The sequence below is a fragment of the Gekko japonicus genome, unplaced genomic scaffold (assembly GCF_001447785.1).
Source record: "Gekko japonicus isolate JY-2015 unplaced genomic scaffold, Gekko_japonicus_V1.1 scaffold20, whole genome shotgun sequence".
Classification (NCBI taxonomy): Eukaryota; Metazoa; Chordata; class Lepidosauria; order Squamata; family Gekkonidae; genus Gekko; species Gekko japonicus.
The window spans coordinates 260,903-285,942 of record NW_015169172.1 but is presented as its reverse complement, the minus strand read 5'-3'; the positions used below and the strand labels follow the sequence as shown (position 1 = coordinate 285,942).

The following is a 25,040-nucleotide window of genomic DNA, read 5'->3' as shown; positions in this document are numbered from 1 at the left end:
CAATGCTTATACTTCCTGCGTCCTCCCCGATCTCCAGCCTTTCTTTGTTATCTGCCTAGGTCCTCATTCAAGCCTTCTCCATCACTAGTACTGCCTCCCTTGGTAGTCACAACCTCTTCACTGGTGTCTCTGTTAGGTGCCCACGGCCACTGCCCTGCCTCCTCTTGAGCCTGTTAATTGCATTCCTCCTTTCATTAACCCTTCGCTCACTTCATTCATTGATGTAACTCTTTCCTTTATTGCACTGTACAATCTACATATTTCTTCTCCTCCCTCAATCTGCTTCTGCACACACAGTGCCCAGTGGGTCTTTTGAGAATAGACGTTTCATTTTTGCTTTATTTAGAATTGTAAATCTCCTGAAATCACAACACTGACATTAATGTGACATTATAAAAGATATTGTTTTTGACCTAATGATAACCTTTTAATCTCTAATCACACTGGAGGAAAATCTAGAATCAAAATAGCACCAGATCTGTAGTGTGATCTTGTGTATGTTTACTAAGATATAATTCAGTGGGACACTCTCCTAGGTAAGTATACACAGGGTTAACATTGCTTTTGGTATAATCTTATTAGTGATGACTAGATCACTAATTGATTAGCCTGTATTGGCTAAATCTTAGGTTTCTTAGAGACAGCATAAATTGAATTACTAAGGTCTAGCAAGAGAATATTGCCTATTTAACAGGAGAGGTGATATGATGACATCTCCTATTTTGGCTGATTTTCCCGTATCATTTTACATTATAAAGTTCACAAAAGTTGTAGCTGCTTGGAACCTAGGAAGTCTTTAGGAGGAAACAATTACTGTGTATTACAAAATCAGGAAGTGAGAAATTTCCTGGAACACGTTAATGTTTGAATAACTGTAGCACACTTGAAAGCAGGTGTCCCTTGCTTTTCAAGAAAACTCACTAAGAAGAGAATTAGTATGGGGAGGTTATCCACTTCCAAAACAACCAATCATGTATATGTAATTAAAGTAAAATGAATAGGTTTTCAAGCCACAGAAAGGGGGGGGGGATCTGGGTTTGAAATGACAAACCTCAAAATACACACCCTACCTAGATTCATTTTTAGAGAAACTCCATGCCGAAGAAGCTTTTCCTCTTTGAAATACTTGAAAATATGTTTTGTCATTTCTGTCTGACTTCAGACATGTTGACATCATGCATGAGGTCTCAGTAAAATGGGATTATGGAGACCTTTCATTAACCCTGCATGTGGTTGAATTTTATTCTAATTTAATTTGTGCAAGTTTTACTCAATTGTATCTAGTCCATATTAGTATTCTTAATGGAAATGGGCAGTTTTGTAGAAAAATTCCCATTGTGGATCTTGGTGGGCAACTATATGGGGAAAAGAAAGTGTAAGTGTTCTAAGAAAAATAGGCAGTAGATGTATTTTTGAAAGCCTCCCATTTTGAATATGTTCTCTTAGGGAATCTTGGCTGTACTTGCACATCATTGGCTGTTGTTCTATCATTGCTCTGAAGCAATCATCTTCAGATGGATTTTCCTGTGTGAACAAGACAATCCAGTTACAAATTATTACTCTCATGCAAAGTAATATAATAGTGACCGATGCAGAGAAACAACCCGAATGTGTTGTATCTGGAATATTCTCCACAGTCACTAAACAAGCTGTTTGTGGTAATATAGACCTCTCAAATGAAATTGCTTTCAAAGAGGTCCTAGAGGGTGGGGTGGGGTGGGGTGTAAATTAACAGGAAACTGAGTCTCCTAGTCATGACATATATCATGCCAATGCTTTCAGTCAAATGAGAATTTCTGGATTATTGTCATAGTTCTGAGTAAGGTGAAAAGCTCTGAGGCAAAAGGTAACAAAGTAAGGCTGACTCACTTGAACTCTGCAGATTTCAATGGACTGCACAAAACAAACCTGCTTTGTCACGTACCTAGTCCTTTTGATGATACCACACTGTACAGAAATTGCATAAGCAAGTGGGCAGCTTTCCAAACTATGGTATTATTTGTTTATTAGTTAAGGTTGAAATCAAAGAGCACCTGTGTTTTAAAAGCTGTGAAACCTAATTGACTTATTAAAGTTTAATAGGAATTTCTAATGGTTTACTAGTTATCTCATAACCATTAAGCCAGGCAGGAGCAATTGAAGTACAAACCCAGGAAACAAGCATTCTTCCAAGACATTTCTGCACAGGACAGTCTGTTCTAGTGTAAGCCATGTTCCTTCTCCCAAGGCACAGCCCAAATTGATTCCCGTTGATATAACCAGAAATATAAATAATATATTCTAAACCAGGAGTACAACTGCATGAATAAGGGCTGTTCAGGTAGACAGATTTTTAAAAAAGTTTTTACTATAGCCAGTCGTGTTGCCGAAGAAGCAGTCCACCAGTTCAGTTCAAAGCAGCTTGCCTCTTTGGTTGTGCTAAAACATTAAAGGAAGTGGTTGCTGCTGCATGTGGTTCTTGGTAGCACTTGGCTGTCTGCATGCAGGTACTTTGCCAAGTAAAATGAGAGATGTGAAATTTGTAAAGTATATAGTCCATTGGAGAAGACTAAGAACATCAGGGTAATTAAATAAACTTAACACCAACTTTAGAGCATTTCCTTGCTGGGATTATGGGATAACCAGGAGCCTACACCTTGTCGTTGTGCAGTCTGACAAAAGAACTAGTCACTTTGCATTGAGAACAATGTGATCTTTCTGCTGATGATGACTTGTGGTACTTTTACCAGTATATTTTTCTGTCCACATGGGCAAACATTAGATTATGTTCTCTTTGTGAAGTTTTGGCCTCTTATTGGGTCTCTTATCATACCTACTGGTCCCTTGAGCTCTTTGTGATGGTTTGCCTGTGGGCTCCCCAGGAGGTCCTAATCAGTGAGTACTCCTTCTACCAAACACATGGACTCCCTGGCATTCAGAGTATGGGGGCAGCCCCCTTAGAATGTCATATCCACCAGTGCCATGGTATTGTTCCTATGTAAAACTGGACTTCTCGTTCCTTCAGGAGGTTCTCTCCTAAACCATACCTGTATTTATCCCTTCCTGAACTCTCAGAGTTTTCTGCAGCAGGCATGCATCATATGACTCCCAATTTCTGACAAGTTGCCTCAAGCTGAGCAATCCAGCAGTTCATGTGGCAGACTAAAAAGCAAAGTCCAAGGCTGTAGTGATAGTTCTTCCCCTGACGCCCCTGAGCCATAAGGCTTGCCTTATGAGAACAGGTGATTCAGCCTTGACCTTTGCTTTATACCGCGGTGTCTTTTCTGCATCCTTTTCCCCTTCAAGTGTTTTCTGCCTGTGTTTTGTACTGCATGGGAATTATTTTCTGTGTGTCTGTGGGCCCTTTTTAGCCCACTATTGGAGTTGCTCTACTAATGTTTTAAGTTCCTGAAACAGGAAGAATGCAGGTCTTCTGAAGGTCGTATTTATTGTCAGACTTTAAAGTCTGGTTATAAGCCTGGACAGAACTTTTTCTTGAAGAACGCAGAAAAGAGAAAGCTCCTCCTCTATGCTTTGAATTTAGTCTAGTTGCCCGGTCCTGGCATGCAAATGCATGTCTAGACAAAACAAATTATTTTTGTGTTCGTGTTGTGTATGTGTTTGTAATCATCAGGCAACACTATATACCCTGGCATTTGCATAGCATTGATTTACTGTGCAAAATTGGTCCCATCCTGAATGCTTAAAACACCCACACACTTGAAGCTGCCTTATGCTGAGTCAGGTCACTGGTCTGTGAAGGTCAATGCTGTCTGCTTTTGACTGGCAGTGGCTCTCCAGCGTATCAGCTGGAGTTCTTTAACATTACCTACTGCTTGCTTTTTTTAACTGGAGATGCTAGGGATTGAACCTTGGACCTTCTACATGCAGAGCTGAGGCTCTCCCACTCTACTATGACGCTACCCCGTTTTTTTAAAAAACCACTGACTCCCAGACCAAGGGAGTAGTCACTCTGTCGACTTAAAACATTTTCAGTTTCATCAGATCATGATTTAGGTTTTCATATGTAACACAGAATACTTGTGTAAGGAAGGTGATGATATAGAAAAATAAAAGGAAGACATCTTCCCAACTTTTCTCCATAATGGTGAAGTATTTCCTTTCCTTTTACAAAGGAAAATGAGAATAGGTTTTTAGGTGTCTATGCTCATTAGCAGATTTTTGTATAGGAGAACCATGGGAGAGTAGATGTCATCCCTGTTAATATTTCATCTCTTCCACAAGCATTCCATCAACTACTGAATTTTTCTGTCTCTCCTAGGGTTTTGAGTACAGCCGTTGTGGAAATCCTACTCGAGATTGCTTGGAAAAGGCCGTGGCAGCACTGGATGGTGCAAAGTATTGTAAGCTATTAACATTTTTAATATGAGAAATAATGATTTTATATGTTGTGGGGTAGTGGCAGTTTGGAACAGGAGTGTCTTGGAAGAGAAGCAGTAGCACTGAATAATTTTGGTACTATGCTTTTAACAGTTTTGTTCAACCTGATGGGCTGTCCCTCCCACCAAAAACAAAAGAGAGGGCTGTGGGTTTTGTTTTCGGTTTTGTTTTTGGTTCTTTTGTTATGAACCGGAAACATCAGTCTCTTTGTCATGAGATAGATGCTTGCAATTGCTTTTGCTCAAATGTGAATAACCATCCAACGCTGAAAGATAGTAAGTGGGGATGGCACGGTGTTCTAAATAGTGACCTGGGCACCCCTGGACCTTCTGATGGTGCTGGTGTTGGGTTGGGTGGGCCTCAGCTTGCTGCTAGCCTGCCCCCTCCTCCCAGCAGGGCTGCCATGGTTGCCCTCACTCTCCCCCCTCCCTGCGGCGCAGCAAACAGGACGCAGGATTGGACATTGGCAACAATGGTTCCCCGGGAGGAAATGGCTGGTTGGGAGGGTGGAGTCTATGACATTGTACCTGTCTGAGGTCCTACCCCTCCTCAAACCTCACCCTCTCCAGGCTCCACCTCTCAAATCTCCAGGAATTTTCAAACCTGGAGTTGGCAACCCTATCTCCTTCCCAGCCAAGCATCAACCTGCCATTATCTGCCCCTGATTTCAGCTTTCCATCTCCTCCCCCCTCCTGGAGATCAGTTGTAATTCTGAGTGATCTCCACCCCTCACCCGGAGATTGGCAACAATTGTTACCCAGGAGGGAATGGCTGATTTGGAGGGTGGAGTCTATTGTATTGTACCTGTCTGAGGTCCCACCCCTCCTCAAACCTCACCCTCTCCAGGTTCCATCCCTCAAATCTCCAGGAATTTCCCACCTGGAGTTGGCAACTATCTCCTCAGCCAGGCATCAACCTACCTTTATTCCCCCCTCACTCTTCAGTTTTCCATCTTCCCCCCTCCATCTGCAGCCTCCACGGTGCTCTGAAACCTTGACTTCCACATCACATTGGCTGTCATGGGGGGTTATCTCAGCAGGGTATAAGGACACAGAGTCCACCATGTTCTCCAGGGGAACTGATCTCTGCCATCTGGAGAGCATTTGTAATTCTGAGTGATTTCCAGCCCTCACCTGGAGATTTGCAACAATGGTTTCCCAGAAGGAAAAGTAGTCTTTCTCTGCAATGGGGACAAAGCAGCTTACATCATTCTCCTCTCCCCCTTTTGACTTGCACAACAACCCTGTGAGGTAGGTTACGCTGAAAGTCTGTGACTGGCCCAAAATCACCCACTCAGCTTCTATAGCAAGAACCTGGATCTAGCAGACCCTTGTCCTGAAGCACTGACTGCTATGCCTAGGGCAGCCAACCTCCAGGTGGAGCCTGAAGATCACCAGGTATCACAACTGAACTCCAGACAATAGGTTTCTTCCCCTCCCCCGGCGAAAATAACTGCTTTGGAAGGTGGGCTTTATGGCATTCTGTTCAGCTGAGGCCTCTCTCCTCCCCAAACCCTGGCTTCCATAGACTCTCCCAGAAAATCTCCAGGAATCTCCCTGCCTGGAGATGGCAACCCTAGTCAGGCCTGGCCCCAATGAGTTCCTCACAAAGGCCTGCAAAGGGATTCCTTCCTTTGTCTGAACCAAGCTTGGTTGCCTACTGTGTCGAAATGGGCTCCAGTTTACAACTCAGCTGTTTGCCTCCCACCCTCATCCTGTGGGCGTATCTCACTCCTTAAGTTCACTGCCACCACTCACTGAATTGTCACTGCCTTTTTAGAGAGACAGTGAGGCCCCTCTGGCCGAATCTCCCTATTTGGAGATGGAATCCCCAATCTTTGGGGGATCCCTAGAAACTTGGCAACCCAAGCAATCTGGCCTTTCCTTGCTTCCCTGGGCTACACCTTCCCTTTGGTATTGTGCAGAGTGGGGGAGACTATGTGGTTAGAGCACAACACAGATTATTAGCCCAAATAAAAGAATTTATTTAACTATTTACACAATTATGGCTGAATTTCTGCTGCCTCCCAGGGTGTCCCCACATCTCTGGTGTGGCCTGGACAGGCTGTTCAGCACAGGTAGCAGGAGCCTTTCCTAATCTCCTGTGGGACGAAAACTGCCTCCTCTCTGAATGGGCTGGAGTCTATATTGATGCTGCCTCGCCCCTTGGGACAGTTGCTGTTTTCCCGCACTTTTTGGCCTTGGGGAACTGTAGGCCAGCAGATGAGGAAGCCCCATTCAACCCAGTGAATGATACCCTTGCAGGCCTCTCTGTGGAACTACAGCTCAATTCAGCCTTATGGGGAAACATTTTAAACACACAGACGGCAGCCATCTTACAGACACAGGTAACTGCCATTTCGTTACACCTACCAACAGCTACTGAGGGAAAGATTAGTCCCACACAGGAGGAAAGTCTCTTCATCAAGAGAAAAAGCCATCTGACAGGGCACAGTGGCTGAAGCAGTGGGCGGGGAAGAGGAGCAAACCCAGCCCCCAGCCAATGGCATGCGAGTACTCTTGAGTGGCAGCTGGGCGGGACTCAGGCAATGCAGCCAGTGGCTAGGGACACTCTCTGAATGACAGAACAGAGAGCCAAAGACTGAGTGAGCATGTGGAACGTTCAGGAGAGTCCATGACCAAAACACAATTATATATAAGAAGAGATATGGTTAAAGCTGGTCTAATGCTGTGCTTCTGCTAATGTCTCTCTGTTTCCTGTTTGTTCTTTTATCTGTTATGGAAACATAAACTTGATCTAGAAAATCTGCAAAGCTAGTTATCATTTGAAAATAAATAAATGTAGCAGAACCTGAGTCTTTGAACACTGATGGTACATGCTGTAAACAAAGGGCAATTATTTATTTTACATAAAATATTAATTTAAGATTTCTTTATTTTCTTTCAGGTTTAGCGTATGCTTCTGGGTTAGCAGCTACACTGAATATTGTACATCTGCTAAAAGCAGGAGATACTATTATATGCACAGATGATGTCTATGGAGGTGAGCCACGTACCTGCATTTGGTAGATCTTGATTGTGCTAGAGGGGTGCTGCATCAGGTACTCACCTTCATGTGTATTCTTAGACATGGGTCGACTCCAAGTTGGGCTTAGGACACTCTTCCAGAACCATAACCAATTTGGGGGATTTAAATTCATTGTCAGGGGAAATCTATTCCCACTTTCATGACCTGGCTAGCTTGGAAAACTGACTCACTCGCCAGTTAGGGGAAGCAGAACATGTGATTTAGGGATCTTTACTTGGATAGTGTGCAGGCAAGCTCAAAGTGCTTCTAATAGGCTACTAGTAACTACAATTCATTTGAATTGTTGTGTTGGAGGAGTGTTGTGGATACCATGGACCACCAAGAAGAGAAATAAATGGGTTCTAGATCAAATCAAGCCTGAACTCTCCTTAGAAGCGAAAATGATTAAGGCTATCGTACTTTAGTCACACCATGAGAAGACAAGACGCACTGGAAAAGACAATAATGCTGGGAAAAGCTGAAGGCAGCAGGAAAAGTGGAAGACCCAACGTGACATGGATTGACTCAGTAAAGGAGGCATTTGAGACTGTCACTTGAGTCCGTGGACCCCCCCTCGCTGTCACTTGAGTCAGAATTCTGCAGGAGCCCTGCCATGTTGGTGGTGCATTCCCAAGGGCAGCAGGGGCCTCAGCTGCATGAGCAGGGAGGGGGATTCCGTCACCACCCTCACTCCCTCTGTGTCGCTAGCCTTCCTCTCTGGGGGATGGCAAAACTGACTCAGGCAGTCCTCCCTGGCCCCTGTGTATTGCCCTCCTTTTATCCCTCTCTGCTCCCAGGCTCCTCCTCAGGACCCTGTCCTCCTTGTCCTAGCCTCGCCTACCTCCTTAAAGGAAGACACCAAGCCTCAGGAGAGGTTCTGCTTTCCGGCATCTCTTGCTGTTGGGTGTGGTGATGCCTCTCCCTGCCTGGCGTGGGCCATCGGGCTCTGAGGTGGGGGTGGGTCCTCACGCCGGACCATGGGCCCAGCCGTCTCCGGCTCGGGGTGCCTCCCTTCCCTCCCTGTAACTGCCGGCGTTTGGTCGGTGCCCCTCAAGGCGCTGTAGCAAAGCTGCCTTGCCACCGGCATCTTCGGCAGCCCCACTTTGAGGCTTCCTGGGCCGCTGGGTAATTGGGGAAGGCCTGCGGGGGGGGGTGTCTGGCGTTGCTGGGGTGGTGGGCAGCGGAGGTGGGGTCATGGGAGGCCCACTGACGATAGCTGGGGGAGGCCCGCTGGCAGGACAGACACATCAAGCTGAGAGTCAGTGAACAAAGTGAATCCGCCCACAGTCTGATAATTCACTGTCACCCTTTGTCCCTTTTCGATTGCTTGTGTACCTCATACATTCATGGACCCTTCAAAAGCCCTGATGCAATAATCTAGAGACAGTAATAACTTTCATTATTTTTGCATCAGGCACAAACCGGATCTCTTTTCCAAGTTAATTTGTACATGTACAGAAACACAGAATGCATTAGCTTTTCTGGAAAAAGTGTGTAAGATTCGTGGACTTTTTAAAATAAAGTAACATTTACAATATTTGGTTTTTTAAACAAATACTCTTGAAAATCTTAATTGCTTGGCTCTATTATCTTTACTTCTTTTTTTTTTTTTGCATTATGCATTTGTTGTAGCATGCCTTAGGATTAAAGTAGACATTATGACTTTTAACAAGTTATGTCCAGGTTGGCCCAACCTGACTCATGTTCCCTGCAGTCAGTCAGGAGCTGGGGAACTGCCTTTTAAAGGGCCTCAGGACCCCAACTCTGCTTGGGGCTGTGGTGTGGGCTAGAAGTTTCTGCCTCCCTCCGATGCCCTTTTCCTCAGCTGAAATGGTCACACAGAGGTATTAATTGCCCTATTTTAGAGCTACTTCTGCAGTATATCCACACAAGCACAGGGAAGCCAGACCTGATGTTATGACTTTTGTTATAACGTCTAGTTTAAGACACAGATGCTCTTGTACCCCCAACCTCCTGAATCTCCTTAATCCATCTTCCAGCTACTGATCCATAAGGAGGATTGCTATACCCCACATGCCATGCCAGTCAGTCGGATCCAGCAGAGATTCTCTGTGGGATCAAGTCACTAAGTTATGGCGAACAAAAGATCTGGCCACAATGGCCTGCTTATCAATCTGTGCATTATTATGCTGCTCCTAGAAGTTGCTGGACTGGACTAGCCCAAGTAATATTCTTATCATTTACATTATAATTCATCAGCTACTGAAGGTGGCTTATTTACACTTAAGATGCCTTTATCTGTTTAAAATAAATTAAATAACAGATAAGTTTCCATTTAAAACACTGGATGAAGACTTAAGGCAGCTTGAGAGGTAGTTTAAACACATCATAATAAGAGAGTACTATTCTGAACTATTTCTTTTTCAGCTAATACTTTTATATAGTAGTTGCTTTCTTGCATGGTTTCACAAGATAAAAGGTTGGAGCTCCTTATCAGGGATCTCTGTGCTGTTGACTATCCTGGTGCTAGTGCATAGAGTTGCTGGGGCAGCAGCCAAGGGCACTCTAGCAACACAGGTATCCTCTTACCCCAGTCAAGAGCTGGTATAGTCTAGCTATGTGTCCCTATTTGACTGAGGCTTTCAGATAGCAATAGGAGAAGGGAAAACATGTTTTCCCCAAAGGTGGAGGACTGGCAGCACCAACAACATTTTTGCTCTGTTTTTAAAGTGGTACAAAAGTGACATTATTCCTGCAGTGCTAGAATCCTTTAAGCCATGTAAAACTGATCAACTGCATATGTTATCCAGCCAGGCGTTTTATTTCTGACTTCTGTAGTTCTGCATTGCTTTGGTTTTTCTGTATGGTTTTTCTGTTTTAATAATACAGAATTTTAGAAAAAGGAAGGCATGTCAGAAACGAGAAGGAAAGCTGGACTCCTTGTTTGCCAGCATGAGAGGCTTTTTTATAATATAGTAACATGATTTTGGTAATCTCTGGCACTTCAAAGTTCTCAAGCATATGGAGTACCTTGGGATGTAAATATGCATTCTGTTAATGTGTGATGAAACCTAAATATGGAAAATAGAGAAATTTGCACTAACTTATTGGATCAATATTAGCTGTTAGAAGCTTCCACTTGAATCTCATAGTTGTTGGCTGAAATTTCAGGAATTGTCATTTTATCTGTCTTTTACAAATCAGTTTAAGGCACATCATAGAATTAAAAGAGCAGTAGTAAGAAATGGAGGGCAAAACAATGAAAACAGTTGGGTTTCCAGTCCGATCAGTTGAAACTACAAAAATCAGTTAAAAGATTGCCCGCCACTACTTGCTCATTAAAGGCCTTGATAAATCAGAAGTTTGGTGCTGAATATTAATGTAATGCTCACTAAACATACAAGGAAGGAAGGAAAGGTGGGGTTGTATTCCTAAGCATACTTACTAGAGATTAAGTCCTAGTGGGACCTTTTAAATAAAATATTTAGGATCAGGTTGTAATGCTGCTGAACTGCTTACATGGAAATAAGATTCATGGAAAACCAGCATGGTTTTCTATCGATATTATTTAGGATGCAAATGTTAAACTGCATACCTTCCACATCCCAAATAAAAAAAAAATCATTTTTATCTCCAAATAGATCAAACCATATCTGTAATGTTATGTTCTCAGTTTTTCTCATAATGAAATAAGTTAGCAAATCATACATATATTTCTTCCTACCCTTAGGTACCAATAGATATTTCCGGACGATAGCATCAGAGTTGGGTCTGAAGGCGATTTTTGTTGATTGTACCAAATTGGAATGCCTTGAAGCTGCAATCACACCAGAGACTAAGGTGACAAATCAAGATGGATAGCTGTGTTAGTCGGTTTGTAGCAACAGAAAAGAGCCAAGAGTCCAATAGCACTTTAAAGACTAACAAAATTTGTGGGAGGGTAACTTCCCTCAAATTTTGTTAGTCTTTAAGGTGCTATTGGACTCTTGCTCCTTTCTACTGCTAATGTGACAAAGAAATGCTTGTAAAGCAATGTTTGCAGTATGCTTGGAGTAATATTTCGTTCTTTTTGGAAACCCAGTTTATTGCATGAGGGTATGGGAATTATTTGGTTTGACCATGACTGCTGAGAGAAAGATATTAAAGTGATATAGGGCACATATCTTTATTGGCTGGGCTGGAGTTGGTATAAGAAATAAGCAAGACTGTACGATACAGCTGTAGTCACTGCCTTCTTTGGCGAATGGTTACCAAATTTTTGTCAATGTGAGCATATATGTTATAAATGAAATGTATGGACACATTAGGATTGAAATGTGTGGGGAAACTTGAGAAGTTTTAAGGAAGATGGACAGGTTGAGCAGGCTGCTTTGAATACTGTTCACTGCCAGCCCAGTTCCTTAAGGTAGCAGAGATTATTCTTGTATGGATCCATAAAAATGTCCACTAAAACAATGCCTGATAGCTTCTTAAGAGGGAGGCTTCCCCAATGTACCTGCAAGATTTTCTGAGAGGAGAAGGAAGAACTTTCAGTAACATAAAGGCCTTAATGGATGGAACTTGTCACCATTTTGTTGGAGCATGCCACATCAGTTGTTCTTCAGGTCTCCATGCACCTCCCCACTAGCCAGGCCCACTTCTGTTTATTGTGCAGATTGCATCTTGCCTGTGTTTCCATCTCCTTTTCTTTCGAGCCTGGTGCACTATGGGGCTGCAAGCTCACTAAGGGTCTGTGTTGCTGTGCCTGTTCTGAGAGTTGCTTTGATGGTCCCTCTTCCCCAAAGGGGCTTTTCTTGTCCCTGATGGGCATCATAAGAATATAAGAGAAGCCAATGTTGGATCAGGCCAGTGGCCCATCCAATCCAACACTCTGTCACACAGTGGCCAAAAAGTCCAGGTGCCATCAGGAGGTCCACCAGTGGGGCCAGGACACTAGAAGCACTCACACTGTTCTCCCCCCCCCCAAGTACCAAGAATACAGAGCATAACTTGCCCCAGACTGAGAGTTCCTATCTATACCTTGTGGCTAATAGCCACTGATGGACCTCTGCTCCATATGTTTATCCAATTCCCTCTTGAAGCTGTCCATGCTTGTAGCTGCCACCACCTCCCGTGGCAGTGAATTCCATGTGTTAATCACTCTTTGGGTGAAGAAGTACTTCCTTTTATCTGTTCTAACCCGACTGCTCAGCAATTTCATTGAGTGCCCATGAGTTCTTGTATTGTGAGAAAGGGAGAAAAGTACTTCTTTCTCTACCTGCTCTATCCCATGCATGATCTTGTAAACCTCTATCAGGTCACCCCTCAGTCGTCATTTCTCCAAGTTGACGAGCCCTAATTACAGACTCACTGTCAAAGGATATCAGAGTGATGTCTGTTATTTCCCACAATATATAAGAGTGTGTGGTGGTGTCTTCTGATCTTTACAGTAGTGTTAGAGGCAGCATGTGCCAATTTGGCAGTTCTGTTTACGCAGAAGTGTTTGCTAGAACAGCCTAGGAAGCTTGAGGCTAGTGAACTCACTAGGAGACTGCTTGAATGGAATAGGCTGGAGCCAGTTCACCTCCTGCCTGATCTTTTTCATAAAGCCTTGAGGACCTCTCTCATTGGTAAAGTCCTGTCAAGGTTCTCTCACCTCTCACCCACTCAGCATAGAGGTCTATCCTATAGTAGCAAGTGAGAGAGCTGAACAGGAGGATGCAGCTGTGTTATCTATGTGTATGAAAAGGTGTAACTACCTCAAAGGTTCACTGAAACATAGTGTTCTACTATAAATACCATTTATCCTTGTTTCTGAAAAGACTAATGTGCCATTCATAGAATCCTAAAATTTGAAGGGACCAGACAGCCATCTTCTATGACCACCTGCAATCTATCCAAATAGCAAGACCAATCATCTACAAGCCTTCCCCCCAAAAATTGAACTATATAGGCAAAGTTGAAATATTTTGTAACACAGGAGAAATCTTATTTCTGTGAGAGTGCTTGTGATAAGGAATTTGCTATAATAGGAAAATCTGTTCAGAGATATAACCATGAAGGATGCATGTGTCCCTGACGTGGATAGCCCAAGCAAGCCCGCTCTTGTCATGTCTCGGAAGCTAAGCAAGGCTGACCCTGGCAAGTATTTGGATGGGAGATCTCCAGAAAATACCAGGGCTGGGAGGCCAGAGGCAAGCCATCACGCCACTTCTCTGAACGTCCTCTGTGCCCCACTAGGGGTCACCATGACTTCCAGGCATGGGCGCACACACACACAAATGCAAAAATACTGCCCCCAATGCATGTGTGTATATGTGCAAAAGTAAGGAAGAGATCTAGAATATACAAATTCTGTAACTGTTCATTTTATTATCTTTCTTAACAACTTACCCTCTCCAATTAACAGCTTGTCTGGATTGAAACTCCCACAAATCCAACGATGAAAGTGATTGATATTCAAGGATGTGCAGATGTTGTCCATAAGCATAAAGGCGTCCTTTTAGCAGTTGACAATACTTTTATGTCTGCATATTTCCAGGTAAGCTGATTGCTATACTAAAAATGCCCCAGGCACTGCTTGTTTTGTTTGTTTGTTTGTTTTTCATAAAGGTCATTGCAGGAATACATCAGCAAGGAACAACTCTGGGTTTGATCTCTTGTTCTGTTTAAATCTACTGGCTGGGGTGCTGAATGCTGGATGGCTGGTTGGGATTTTATCAGTGCAGACATAATTTTAAGTGTATTTTCATATGTCGTGAAATTGAGCCAGCTTGACATTCTTGGCATGCAAAGGTTTCTGGCATGAAAAGCCATTAAACATGTGACAAGAAATCACATTGTGGTGGATATTCTGTTTCACCTTTCCTAGAGTGTGTAGGTTGGATATCCTATTTCACCTTTCCTGCAGCAAACTAGCACCATGTTCCTAAACTTTTGAACTGCCAGCATGGGAATAACAAGAAGGCTGTTGTTCACGAGGAACTCTCCCCTCCTCTTGCTGAGCAGATGATCCACCCTCTGCCCTCTCTAACTGAGGCCATCCTTTCCCCTACTTCCAACTTTAATTCATCCCCAATGCAGGTGATTGATGATAATCAGGGTTGATAGCCTTGATTATCTGTTCTACAGTGTATTCTTTGCATGTCTGGATGCAGTTTTTTCCTATGATGTAGTACAGTCATGAAGGGCATGCTTTGAGAGGTGGAAAGTCAAATCTCAGCTCTGTCATGAATCGACTGCACAGCCTTAAATTTTTACCTTTACAGGGTTATTGAAAGATTACCAGGATTGTGTATGAGAGGCATTTTGAATGTTTTACTTAGGTAGTACAAAGTATTTATGCATCATTATTCACTATCCCCTACTGCAGTATCTTTCTGCACTGAGAGAGTGTGAAGGAATCCAGTGGTGCTATGGATTGTACTTGCAGGTTTACAGCATATTTTGCAAGGCTGCCTTGTCATAGTTGTTGATGTATGCCACCATAAGTGCTTGTGTGCTGGCATGGATGTAAATTATTACTCACCTACCTTTCACTGAGTTGGTAGGAAAGTTAGTAAGGGTGGAGTGGACCTCTTCCTTCCTGTTTGTGTAGACTGTTTATTACTGACAATGGGGAAATCCTTGCTGCCCTCATCTCTATAGTATTGAGATTGATCTGCGCAGAAACATAATTTTCTTTGTTGGGCTTAAAGGTGCCACTGGACTCAAACTTTGTTCTACTGCTTCAGACCAACACAGCTACTCACCTGAATATATTTTTCTTAGTAGACTAGTTAGTAGACCAATATTACCATCCCAACCAACTAAACAGCATTTCTTCAGATGACCCACATGTGAAGATGTGGTCTAGCATTACTAGCCTTTCCCATTTTTCTTTTGTGATTTAATTGTTTATTGGGTTTTTCAAAGCCAGTAACATATGGAATTACACAGATTTCATAGAAATAAATTTCTTGTACATCACATGATTTTCCTAACAACACAGAGTAACATAACATAGCTTTCCTGAACATCTTCCCTTTTCCCTTTCATTATATTTCCACATTTTGGACCATCAGATCTTTCTGGAATCCCAAGTTCTTTTCTGTATTGTAATTATTATAAATATTCATGATGATTCTACGTATACCGTCTCCTACCTCATAAGGCACTTTCTGTATTCCATATTTGGGCTTACTTTTATAATTTTGTACATAATTTTTAAGCTCTTTTTTATTTATTTTTTATTATTATTATTATTCATTTATTTTCTATATATATATATAGAATTTCCTCTTTCCCCATTTTTTGAACAATATAGTATTCCCCTCATTTTCTACTAAGGCCTTCATTAATTCAGGCTACTTCTGACATAACCGACCCTTATATTCACAATAAATTTTTAAGCATAAACATCATCCATCTAGCCATTATTGCCAAAGATAAATTCCAACCAGCAGATCACAGATATATTCACCCCATCTATTCAGTTCTTATAGTTACCCTCTACCCACCAAAACATTTATATACGTAAATAACTACATTAAATACATTAAATACATTGATTCAGTTTTTTCTCCTAGTTAACCCATAAATAACCCAACATTTCATTCAGACTCAAGCTTTCCCCCCTTATTTATCATAATTTATCATATCATTATTCTAAAATACATTTCATTTGAATTTAATTAATTTTAAGTTTTAAATATTTCTATTTTATAATTTTAATCTTTAAAAAAGGTTTCTAATCATTGTAATCCTTCCCTTGGTAACCTAATTTAGTAAATTAATAACTTTACTGCTCATCATCATTCTAACAGTCCAATAATTGATTTATTTTAACCATACCCCAATATATTTGTTCCCTTACTCAATCATCCATCCTTCCTACTTTGCCCCATTATCTATATACCTCCTAGTGACCTCCTAGAAAGAAAAGCACATTTATCCTTTCCTCATTATCTACATACCTCCTAAACTCCACCTATTATTCATTACTTCTAGAGAGAAAAAAAACACAATTGTACATATAATATTTCATTAGTCAGTAAGTATGGTCAGTTTCCCATTTAGTCTTATAATCACAGCCTGACTCTCTCCCCCATATATCTTATTGCATCTTTTAAACATTTGTAATCTACTTTTCTGTCTCAGCATGTCCTTATGCCTATACCCTTTAAACAGTCTCTGCCTTCCATTTTTTTTCCTTTCAGCTATCCTTTCTTCTTCAGTCCAAAATCTAGTTTTCCTTTTAAATTTCCATGCCCTCCGTTTTCTTCTTTTAAATCTTCTTTTTTTCTCCTCCTGTGCAGAGTTATGATCTTGTCTATGCTCCATTAGTCCTCCAAATTTAAAGTCACAGCCATTTTCCACCATAGTCCCATGCTCTTTAACTATTTCCGGTTTAAGCTCATAAGGATTTTCCATATAGTTTATTGTCTCCCTTTGAAGGGTTTTATGCTTTACACCTTCACTCCGTTGTTCTGCTTTACTACTTTCACTATTTTTTGGTTGGTCTTTCTCTACTTCTTTTGCTTTTTCCTCCCCTGTGCACCACTCACGTATGTATGTCTGTGTGTTATGTTCCTTTCTTATTTGTGCAAAAGCATTTTCACATTCTCGTTTCACTGCCGTTTTAACAGTCTCTTCAACAGTCTCTTTAATAGCTTTAAGGAATTGCTCCCAGTCCATCTCCACCTTTTCCATATCGTTATCAAGTTCCTCTCCATTATGCGTTATGTTCTCCATTTCAAACCATTAAAAGCAGCTCTTTTAGGTTCCAATTTCAAATATCCTCCCTCTGCCCATGTCAATTACTAAGCCCATCCATAGACGCCTCTTTTTCTCTCCCCCGATGTATTTTTTGGTTTGTCAAATAGTCCCATTAAATCTCGGCCGCTTTACTTTACCCATTTGGACCGTCTTTTAACTGGGGTCTCATCTTCGCTCTCTCCTCCTCTTCTAAGTCCTGGTCTCTCTCCAGCCGTGTTTTCCTCCGTGTTGTAACTCTAACTTTTATCCAATTTTGCACAAGTCCATATTAAAAACGAAAGCGGATGGTCGCGTTTGAAGCATGGCTGGCAGCCATGTTTCTCCGTATAAATTTGCCTCGGCGTCGGGGCTGTATCTGGACACCCCCCGCCTTGCTGAGAGCGGGGGGGCAGATAAAAATGCCCCCTGCACAAGCTCCGCACACCCGGGGGCTGGTCTCGCCCCCCTGTCAAGCAGGGGGGCCATAGCAAGGCAAATTGGTTCGTGCGGGGACGGAGCTTCTCTTGCTCCCGCCCGCCCGCTAACGCGCCGTACCGGAAGTCGAGAGAAGCCTCTCTTCACAGTCGCCTTTCCCATTTTTCTGTATAAGGCATAAGGTGAGGAGATAAAGAATATGCAGTAACCTAACTAATATTCTTTCTTCTCTTGCACAGAGAGAGAAGTTACACTGCAACGTCTTAACTTTATAGTGTTATCTGGCTAGTATTGATCAGTAATGAACTTAGCACTCTGACGGCCCTAAGACTCTCTGCACCAGCAGGCAGGTCCTTAATTGGGAGAATCCAAATTGCTGTCCCAGCTCCAGAGATTAAAAACAAGATGTCAGAACAGTGTTTCAATGAGTTTACTTCTGCGGTAGCATTCAGGCTGTGTGAGAGAGGTTATTATTCCAAGATCACAGTAACTTCTGGGGAACTTTTGTTGCTTGATCTTGGTATGTTGACAAAAGCTGCACACCCTTGGGACTCTTTCTAACAGATGCCTCTCATTTATACAGTATGCTTCAAGCATAATCCTAAATCTTACTCACCCAGGGGATTCTAGTTTGACTTGCAGAGCACTTCACAAACTATCATGTCTATCTTTGCTACAGTATGATGCCCCTTTTTATAGCAGGGAATTCAAGGCTAACAAACAGTGATCATCACACACAGTGAACTGTATGGAAAAGTGATTTGGTGTCTTCCAAACAGATCTAGGTCTGGCTCTGTGATTAGGAGAGTTGAGGCTATAGCCTCAGGCCCTGGATTTTGAGAAGTGACATTCTCCACCAACATTGTTACTGTGTCTCCTTCACCTCTGCTGCCCTTGTCTCATTTCCACCTGTCCTTTGCTTCTCCCTTACCTTCCCATCAGCCCCACAGCTCCCCGCAGCTGTAATTTTCTTTCTCTTCTTGTTTCCTGACATCTTGAAACAGGGTGGCAACCTGTTCATGCCCAACAGAGTTTCTATACTCTTGCAAGATGTAAAAGCTCAGGGAGCTCTATTAGGCATGCATGGCTTGGCACACACTGTGTTCTAAGATGCCAGGGAACAAGGACTATAGGATTGCTAGCTGTTCCTGGGAAAGACCCAGAGAGGCGAGTGACTGTAAAAACCCCTGTTCAGCCGGCACTCTATTGTGCCCTGCTGGCTCCAGTATGAGAAACAGAAGTATTCGTATGGCTTAGCTTGTTGAAATAAAATTTGAGAGGGTTTTTAAAAAACTTCTCTTTTTTCTAATTTAAAGAGCAACTAGAATTCCATCCATTCTTTGTACCACGCAGAAGAAGCAAAGTACAAGGTTTAAAGGGGCAGAATCAATAATTTAGTAACTGATCTGCAAACAGGAAGAGTAGTCATGGTTAATAATACTGCTGCACTGAGACAGCCCTTGGAAAAGAGGAGGACAGTAAAATGGAAGGACTTTATTTGGTGGAATTAGAAGCCTGAAGATGACGTGGGCCTCTAGTCCAGTCCATTCTCCTACTCTAATCCTCCACGACCAAACATTCCTAGTAGATTAGCCAATATAATAGTGTCTGATGATTCAAAGTGCCAGGCGCTTCAAGCAGAGAGCAGAATATTTTCCATAACATAATTTCCCTATTTCTAGCGAAATAATACTTTTAAAAAGAAAAAAGAAAGACAAAAACGAATGTTGAATGAAGCAGATTATACTACATTCCCCATGTACATGTAAGGAAACCCCAAGATTTCAGTCGCAGTTTTTCCTGAAGAAAACGTTCTTCCTTATCCCATGTATGACGGTTGGGTTTTAAGCATCCAGGGAAGGTTGGAATTGTTTGTTACGAAAAACATGATGTCAGTGGCACTCCTTATTTGTTTCCCCCTCTCCCCTGTAATATGGAATATATGAATTGTAAGTTTCTCTATCCATGCCTCAGATAAGTTCTTGCTAGTTGGCTGGAGAAAAGCCAATGATGTCATGCCGCATCATGCACACTACCAGGAAAATGCAGAAGCAAAGATGGAAAGGCAGCAGCTCTCTGTTTCTGCTCTTTTTTTTTGACAGAACTAGATAATTCCAAGCAAACAGGACTGCCTGGTATGTAGGTCCAAGAACAGTCCTGATGCCTTTTCTAGATTAGGGCCGTGAAGAGGATTTTCCTGCCATCCTTACAGGCTCTTTCACCAGCAAATATATGGTCACACAAATGTGACATCAGCTTGCTCGCTCTCTTGATCACGTTTACATTCCACCCTTCCTTCAAAGGGCTCTGGGCAGCATACTCAGAGATGTCCCACTTTATCCTCATTGCAAACAGGTGAGGAAGCAAAGGCACAAATAATGGCTTGCCTAAAGCCATTTAGCAAGTTTTAACACTGAGTGAGGATTTAGACTTGGACTGGAAGGACCAGAGTTCATCTGCTACGCTGTTGAAACTTGCTTATTCCTGAGAGAACAACCTTGGGCTGAACCCAGATGTGAAGTCAGCAGTTGGAGGGCTGAGCTGGAATTCTGCAGGTTTCTTAGCCACTTTAGTGTAGTGGTGGACTCTAAGCTGGAGAACTGGGTTTGATTACCCACTCCTCCACATGCAGCCAGCTGGGTGACCTTGGGTCAGCCAGTTCTCTCAGAGCTGTTCTCGCAAGAGCAGTTCTCTCAGAGCTCTCTTTGCTCCACTTACCTCACAGGGTGTCTGTTGTGGGGAGAGGAAATGAAAGTGATTGTAAGCTGCTTTGAGACTCCTTCAGGTAATGAAAAGCTGGGTATAAAAACCAACCCTCCTCCTTCTTAGTGGGATTAGAATTCAGTTCCGTCTCCAAGTTTTTTGTCTCCTCTCCTTGTTTTATGGCTGTCCTTTCCTTGGCAGTTTCTTATTCCTCAAAGTTTTCAAGCAAGAGCTCTTGCTTCTCATTCTCACAAGACAGCAGTGCTGAGAAAGTGGAAATGAGGCTCACTGATGCTTTCACTGGGATGATGGCTTAAATTCCTTTGTAACAGAAATTTTGGTGGTACTCTACTTTCAAATATAATTTGTCAAATTATTTTATGTATTTAGGAAATTTGTAAGCCTTCTACTTAGGGAACTTGTACTGCAGGTTCTGGAGTTTTTGTCTTCCTCTTTATCTTTACAGCAACCCAGTGGGGTAGGTTAGGCTGAGAGCGAGACTGACTAGTCTAAAGTCACCCAGTGAACACCATGGCTAAACAGAATAGATCTGAACCCAGATCTCTGTGGTCCAGTTCAGCTTTCCTAAACACTACCCCATAGAGGCTCTCAATTGTGCTAAATATACCTCAGTACCCAATGTATAGTTCCTACTGATTCTTTCAACAGAAAAATAACATTGTTTTCTATCTGGTTTCATCTATTTGCTGTGTTTCTGTTTCAGCGTCCCTTGTCTTTGGGAGCAGACATTTGTATGTACTCAGCTACTAAGTACATGAATGGTAAGTGTCTGCATGTGCAAAGCAATTGCGTTACTTTGATTTTCTTTCAAAGCATTATAAACTGTGTGTATTACGTTTTACTTTCTTCATGCCTCTCACAAGCCACTTATTCCTGTTTTTATAGTGATGTTCATAAAAGCATAGTGCAGCTGCCTTTCCCCCAATATATTATGTGTACACATTTTCTAGTGCAGACTGGTTTCCCTTTGAAGTGTCTTTAATTAAAAATAAAGCCACAGGGCAGTACTGTATTTGTACATCCTCTTGTGGAACTAGGAGCTTTTTCATTCTTGGTCCAGGATAAAAAGTCATCTTGAAATGGTTTTTAGAAACATTTTACAAAAATCCTATCTTCCATGACAGCAATAAATATTTCAGACTGACTCTGGGCATTCTTTGTGTCCAGGGGTAATCTGGACAATTTTCCACTGAACAGCACACTCCCCTAGTACACCACAAGCTACTTTGGGATCTCTTGTCAGTTTCAGGTATGGTTTGGCATGTTATGCAATTGGTTGCTCTACAAGAAGCACAGGTCCAGAGCCCCTCGAAAGTGCAGAACTAGTTATAGGGTCACTGTGCTCATTAGAGCTGGTCATAAGGGTCACGCCTTCTCAGGTTATTTGGTACTGCTCTTTTAAAGTACATTTCTTGCTAAGACTAGAGAAAGGTAGAGAAAGAAGTACTTTTCTCCCTTTCTCACAGTACAAGAACTCGTGGGCACTCAATGAAAGTGCTGAGCAGTCGGGTTAGATCAGATAAAAGGAAGTACTTCTTCACCTAAAGAGTGATTAACACATGGAATTCACTGCCACAGGAGATGATGGTGGCTATAAGCATGGACAGCTTCAAGAGGGAATTGGATAAACATATGAAGCAGAGGTCTATCAGTGGCTATTAGCCACAAGGTATAGATAGGAACTCTCAATCTGGAGCAAGTGATGCACTGTATTCTTGGTGGGAGGGCTTCTAGTGTCCTGACCCCACTGGTGGGCCTCCTGATGGTACCTGGTATTTTTGGCCACTGTGTGACAGAGTGTTGGACTGGATGGGCCATTGGCCTGGTCCAACATTGGCTTCTCTTATGTTCTTAAGACTAAATTAATGAAGCGCAAAACAAAAAAAGACAGTGTATCACAGGAAAGTCATAAATGTAATTCAATTAACAAGAATATTTAAGTAAATCATACAAATTGCAACACCAAGCACATTGCAAGTTGAAAATGAAAAAACATTCAAAGTACATGACCATTCTTCAATGAATTTAACCAAGCATGAGTAACCTTGCATGTGTAACCTTGGATGTTCAGCACATGCATTGTAACATCTCTATCAGTACTTCATTCTGCATTGCCTTGTACCGGCATTCAGCCAAAACTTGTGGTTCGTCTTAATTTCCTAGTAATTTTTATCTCTTCCACAAAGTTCTTTGATATCTCTTATTTACAAACAGCACTTTTTTGGGTATTTTTGTGTGGGTGTGACTGTGTGCATGTGCCTGGAAGTCACAGCGACCTCTTGCTATTCCTACTGGGGCATGGAGGATGTTCAGAGAAGTGGCTTGATAGCCTTCCTCTGCCTCCCGGTCCTGGTATTCCTTGGTGGTCTCCCATCCAAATACTTGCCAGGGTCAGACCTGCTTAGCTTCTGAGATATGATGAGATCGGGCTTGCTTGGGCTATCCAGGTCAGGGCACAAACAGCACTTTACATCAGAGAAGCATTTTGCAGTAATTAAATAAAAACATCTGGATCCTACCAGTCTTACCACACTTGCAGTGCAGAAGCTCTAAGAACACTTTCCTTTGACTAAGCTCCATTGAATAGACCTGAGTAGGATTCTGATTAGACCTTCTTAGAATTGCTGTCTTGGGAGCAGGAGTATAGCTGCCCACAGCACCGATCTGGCCCTTAAATTGCCAACAGGCCTGGAAGAAAATGCCCTGTACCTGTGTGGTATCCATGGCATGAAAAGCTTCAGCTGTCCATTTCCCCACATTAAGCCTCTATTAAAGGGACAAGGCATTTTTCTCCAAGCCTGAATTTGAGACCCTAACTATGAATTCTTTTTTTTTCTAATAAATTTTTATTGGTTTAAAAGAGAAAAAGACAAAAACAAACATAAAAAGACCTATATACAAGAGAATTAATTATCAATTTCTATCTCTTTAACTACCTCATAATTAAACATTCCAGTTTCTATTTTTCTACATTATAGCTAAGTAAAATATTTGCAAGCTTTTATCTTAAAATTAAATAACTTTTTTATATTTGAGCACATACTAAGTATTCCAGCTGTAATTTTCTAACTAAGCAATATCTTCATTTCTATCTTAACATTTAAAATGACATTCTAATTATCCTTTCCACTAGTTTCTAAATATGTAAAACTTAATTTCAATAAACCCAAGTTTAATCAATTACCATCTCATTCACCCTTTACAGAGTATATTTATACTTCTTTAAAATTATGTAATTCTTTTAATATATATTTCCAGCTGTGGATATACAAACAAATTCATAAAAATCATACAGGGTTGTTGCTACCCTTTCCCCTATTTTTATATACTACATTTAATAATAGCACATATAAACATAAAAATATAGTTCCAATTATGATAACATTCTATTTCACATCTTCTCCTAAATATAGTTACTATTTAATAAGCAAATATCAGTCTTAGTCAGTTATCATAACAAAGCTACTTTCTAACCTAATCTTCTTTACTTTTTAAACCATTTAGTTTCCATTAAAATTTAATCTCATAAATGTCTTAAAACATAAAAAATGCACAAGTATATTTATACCATCTAGTTTCTAAGAAATTTACTTATATAATTTTTAAACTTAACCTGTATAGATTTACTTTAATATCAAAAACATCATCCATATTAGTTGGCTTGGGTCAAAGTCCACATAAGATAGTTCCCTTTCCAGGTTTATTTATAAAGATTTAAGTCTCTTTTTTCCTCTTCTGAAATTTTCTTTTCATAAATGCTGTAAATCTATGTCTTTTATTTTTGTAAGTGAACAGGCATTTTTGTAGCAGGTTCCATCTGTGTCCAATTCTTGAGTAAGTTGGAGATTCCATATATTCTGTCTTCTTTTTGTGGTATTTTTTCCTTCTCCTCTTTGATGGTTTCTCTCATTATTTGCCTTTTAATGACCTTGTTGGTGCTCTCTGCACAAAGTTTTTCTTCTTCTTTTGATGTAAAGGTCATTCCATGGAATAAATTCTCTTGCCCAGGATTTTGATCAGTATCTTGAAGGGTTGAAGGCTGCAGTTCTTTTGTTTCAGTTTTCATTTGTGGAGGCTCATTTTCACTTTTATTTTATTAAGTATCACTTCACAAGCCTCCTGGACCACCGCGACAACCAAGTCAAAAATTAAAATTTAAATTCCTCCAATGACATTTGGGCTAAGTTAATGGCTGTAAGACTCTCTTCCATGGCTTGTACGCTCATTTTAATGTAATAGCAGACGCCAGCTCAGTCCGGTAAACCACCAATCTCCAGAGTTAACTTTCAATATTTCTGAATTGTAACCATAAGCAAGCATGTTTACCGTCCCGGAATCATTCAACAAAAGGCAGCTGCTTTACTGTTACAGTGGAGTCTGCGCAGAGTGGATTTCCAAACTCCAACAAGAAAGCTGATGTTATGGGAAACTGTTAAGTCTTTTTTTCCTTTAACAAATCTGTGTATAAATCCAGTAAGTGGCAAGAGTTTACTTGTTTAAGTTTATATCCAAAGCAAAATGGTATTAGACGCTCAAACAACGTTCTCTTATTGCCCCAAGTTTTAATGCAGCGATTCTTTGTTGCTTTTGTTGACTCGTAGTAGCCGCTCTATGGGAAGAGGGGGGGAAATTCCACCCTTCTTTCCCTTCCCCTTTTAAGTTTAAAGGGGCATTTCCAAACAGTCATTAAATTCTTCAGTGTTACATTAATGAGTACTCACGGTAGACGTCTGTCGATTTTGAGGATAGGGTTCACTCTCTTTAAATTTGGCCAGTCACGTCTTGTTGCTCAGTGGCTG

General features: G+C 41.5%; 1 protein-coding gene across 1 annotated transcript in view; it reads left to right on the top strand.

Moving 5' to 3' along the window:
• The window catches only part of CTH (cystathionine gamma-lyase), a 37,909-nt gene that overhangs the window by 435 nt on the left and 12,434 nt on the right, over positions 1 to 25,040 (top strand). Inside the window, exons 2-6 of the mRNA XM_015415787.1 lie at positions 4,262 to 4,343; positions 7,288 to 7,383; positions 11,099 to 11,208; positions 13,757 to 13,888; positions 20,945 to 21,002. Of these exons, the coding sequence (XP_015271273.1) occupies positions 4,262 to 4,343; positions 7,288 to 7,383; positions 11,099 to 11,208; positions 13,757 to 13,888; positions 20,945 to 21,002 (478 nt within the window). The remainder of the gene's footprint in view (positions 1 to 4,261; positions 4,344 to 7,287; positions 7,384 to 11,098; positions 11,209 to 13,756; positions 13,889 to 20,944; positions 21,003 to 25,040) is intronic.